Genomic DNA, 3286 nt, shown 5'->3' with positions numbered 1-3286 from the left:
CTCACCTATCTGACAGCTCATCCCTTTGTCACTCAAAAGGCTTAGAACAGTGCAGTTGCTTTACCCAAGAGGACAGCACAACACACTTGAATAGTAATCTGTGTCACAGGAAGAGAAACCTTGTGCTTCGACTCTTGAGTTAAGTTCAGTCAGGAAAGGCCCACTGAACAATTTTATCTCTTGGCATAGACAGTGCAAATATGCCAAACTCACAGACCCTAGGACCTGCCACAAGCCCTGCTGCTGCTGCTGCAGCTGCTGCAGCTGCAGGACAGCCTGCTGAATTCAGGGCCCCTGAATTCCAACATCCTCTTTTTTCAGATTGGATGTTAAATAATTAATGCCCAAGCCTGGGTCAGAAGCAGATCTGTTTCCAAGTCTGTGTATTTTAGAAGCAATACACATAAGGCTTATGCAAAGCTAGCCTAGCTTGTCAAGTCCAGGATGAGGCTGCAGCTAAGGGTTGTGGTAAACTCAGTAAAACTGCAAAATGCCAATGTCAGCATTGTTCTGTGTCAGCCTGTAAAAGCTGGATGAGTAGATGAGGGCTTAGCACAGAGCCAACTGAGACCCTACCACAGAAGTATCCTAGAAAGGGAAGACTGAAATTCAGACCTTTAGTACAGAAAAAATGAGGTTTCTACTGTAAAGATTGGCAAGCTCGTCTTTAATGTTCACTATACCTGCATCCACGTCCGTTCCATTCCGATCGCTCAAGTGTTTGCATTCCAGCACTCCTTCCCTAGATTTTGCAAAATTGTGATTATTCAGGATCAGGCACACTCCACAGGGTCGGCTAGTCATTTTGTAAACTTCGGGCTGTTGAAAAGAAAGACTATTGGTGAAACTACTGTGCTCTTCAGGTGCTTCTCAGGCCTTGCTTGTGGCCCAGCAGGGTACAGAGCCAGTTGGCTTCCTCTCCAGGCACCTCCCCCTATACAGCTTTGTTCCCAGGACCTGGCAGTGCACTGCCCCACTACCTTTGGGTGTCTGTGCATGACAGCATCCCCCTAGACACCAACATCATGTTCAGCCCACATGGAGTGGTGCATTCACTCACATCTCAGTGCCAAGCTGTCCACCAACTGCCTATTTCCCAGTATAAACTTGGCCGACCTTGCTGCCCTTGCAGATGTTTCTGAAGTTCTAACACTGCAGCAGCTGTGCCTGTTGCATAGCTTTAGAATAAAGGATGTAGAGTGGTGTGTTTTTCTTTCTCTAAGAAGTGCTTTTAACAGTTGGTCTTACAATAACTGTTCACTTCATGAAGGGGTGATCTCGTATAAGACAAAATGATAATGTTTCTAAGAAACAAACTGACTTACCTGGGAAGAGTCATTACCACTGCCAGGAGGATCAGGTGCCACAGGTGATGCCAGACATCTGGCATGGGCTGTGAACAAACAAAAGAAGCTTGAGTAGAGAATGTAGCACTAGAGAGAGAAGAGAAGCTCTATTCCTAGTCTCCAGCAACCCCCCAGGATAAAACTGTCCTCTGAAAACACTCTGGTTGAACAGATGCTCCTGTTAGCTAAAAACCACTGGATAATCAATTAAAAGAGAAAAATGTACTGTGATCAGTTAGTAAGTAACTGGATATTTGATCGCTTTTTAGAGATGCATCTGTGCAAAGAAGTGAGAAGCAAATGGTGTAGGGAGTCCAAAAGCTGAAGAACAGCAAAAAATCTAAACATTCATTTTTTGAGAGTTTCAATTCCCTTCAAGGTCTCCCATGCTGCCTCTCTCTTCCTCTGTGACATGCACCTCTTCACCTGAAAAGCATTCATTATTACTCCTGTACAATACCTGATACCTATGTGTCACTTCAAGAATAACTATGGGAAAGAGGCAGTTTTGTTTTACCAAAGAGTTTTAATCCATCTTCAATTCTGTACCACAGGCTGCTGTTAATTTTGTCACAGAGATTCTTCAGCACACTTAGGTTGTCTTGTCCCAAAATCCCCTTCTTCTCCATCTCCGTGAAAATGTCGAGAATTGTCTGGGTAATCAGAAAGGTAGTTTGCTGTTAGGGCACACCCATGCTGCCACTGGCAGTGATATTTCAGCATGTGCACCTAAGTTTTAATCTACATGTGACCCACAGAGTCAATCCAGTTGACTGGTAGCTCAGTTTAGACCTCAGCTGAGCCAATTAAACCCAGTTCAACAAAATGTACAAGTCCTGTTAAGTACAAACATCTTCTCAAAACATACTCATTTCCCTTCGGCAGCTCAGAGGTGCCAAGATCTAGGAAGACCTAACCCAGGAGATCTAATGGTGGTCATACAGGAATATATAACATCATTTTTACTGACTGCTTTCATTCATTTGACTTCCAGTGGCTATCTTGTGCACTTAACTGAAACATAAGGATCACTGTAGTGACCATCTTGAGCAATGGCAAAAGGGGTATAACCACACAAGTATGGTCTAGAGATTGCTCAAAAGCAAAAGGAGACCCAAGGGACAGAAGCTGTTGTCAAACAGTGAGTGGCAGAGGACAGTGGTCACCCCAAGGATTTACTAGAACAGCTATCACTAGATGGTCAGTCTTTCCACTCAGAAAAGAGGCAAAATCATCAAAGTTTTCATTAGAGAGAACATAGTACCCAGCAGTCAGAACTGTAGGCTGGGACAGTGTAAGAGTACTGTACCTCCTGCTAGGCTATTTGTAAACTCCAAGCTCACTGGCCTTAGCCTTGGGTAAGGATCTGCTGTGTTTGGAAATTAAAAACCCAAACCCACAAAATAATAGCCACAGCAGGTGATTTTCTGTACTGATAACAGCTTAGAAAGCAACCAAAAAAATAATCAATTGGGGAAGATGAGTGAATGGGCTCACCAGTCTTTCACTGACTAAAGCCACGGAGCTCCCTCAGCCCCAAGCGGTGCTTGGAGGTGACAGCCCCTGTGCCCTGGCCTATGGCTCTGGGCTACGACACTGCTGCAAAACCTGTGCCTAACACCAGGAAGGACAAGCCCCATATGCACCCAGGGACACCCATTTTCTTTGGTGCTTTCACCGTAGGAGTGACACCATAGAAAAGTGACTCTGATTCCCCCATGAACAACCCAGTTGTCTCTATGGATTTTAATAATAATTTTTTAAAAGTATTGAATAAATTCTTACGGTCTCAGGGGTCAGCTTGCTTCTGGGTAATTCTTCATCCAAAAATAACTTGAGACACATCAGCTCATCTTTGGTGATCTCTTCAGAGAGCTGAAAGAGCAGGCAACTAGAAAGAGAACAGAGGGCACTGTTGCATCACGTCCCCAAACGCATCC

At 44.5% G+C, this 3286-nt stretch overlaps 1 protein-coding gene across 1 annotated transcript in view; it reads right to left on the bottom strand.

The window, feature by feature from the left end:
* CASP8 (caspase 8, apoptosis-related cysteine peptidase) overlaps positions 1-3237 on the bottom strand; it is a gene marked incomplete at its 5' end in the record, with an annotated part of 4449 nt that extends 1212 nt beyond the window's left edge. Inside the window, 5 exons of the mRNA XM_009078502.1 lie at positions 684-819; positions 1326-1390; positions 1716-1772; positions 1864-1999; positions 3132-3237. Of these exons, the coding sequence (XP_009076750.1) occupies positions 684-819; positions 1326-1390; positions 1716-1772; positions 1864-1999; positions 3132-3237 (500 nt within the window). The remainder of the gene's footprint in view (positions 1-683; positions 820-1325; positions 1391-1715; positions 1773-1863; positions 2000-3131) is intronic.
* Between the last annotated feature and the right edge of the window lie 49 nt (positions 3238-3286).

Source organism: Acanthisitta chloris, unplaced genomic scaffold (genome assembly GCF_000695815.1).
Source record: "Acanthisitta chloris isolate BGI_N310 unplaced genomic scaffold, ASM69581v1 scaffold23317, whole genome shotgun sequence".
In the NCBI taxonomy this organism is placed as follows: domain Eukaryota; kingdom Metazoa; phylum Chordata; class Aves; order Passeriformes; family Acanthisittidae; genus Acanthisitta; species Acanthisitta chloris.
This window is presented reverse-complemented; position numbering and strand designations above follow the sequence as displayed.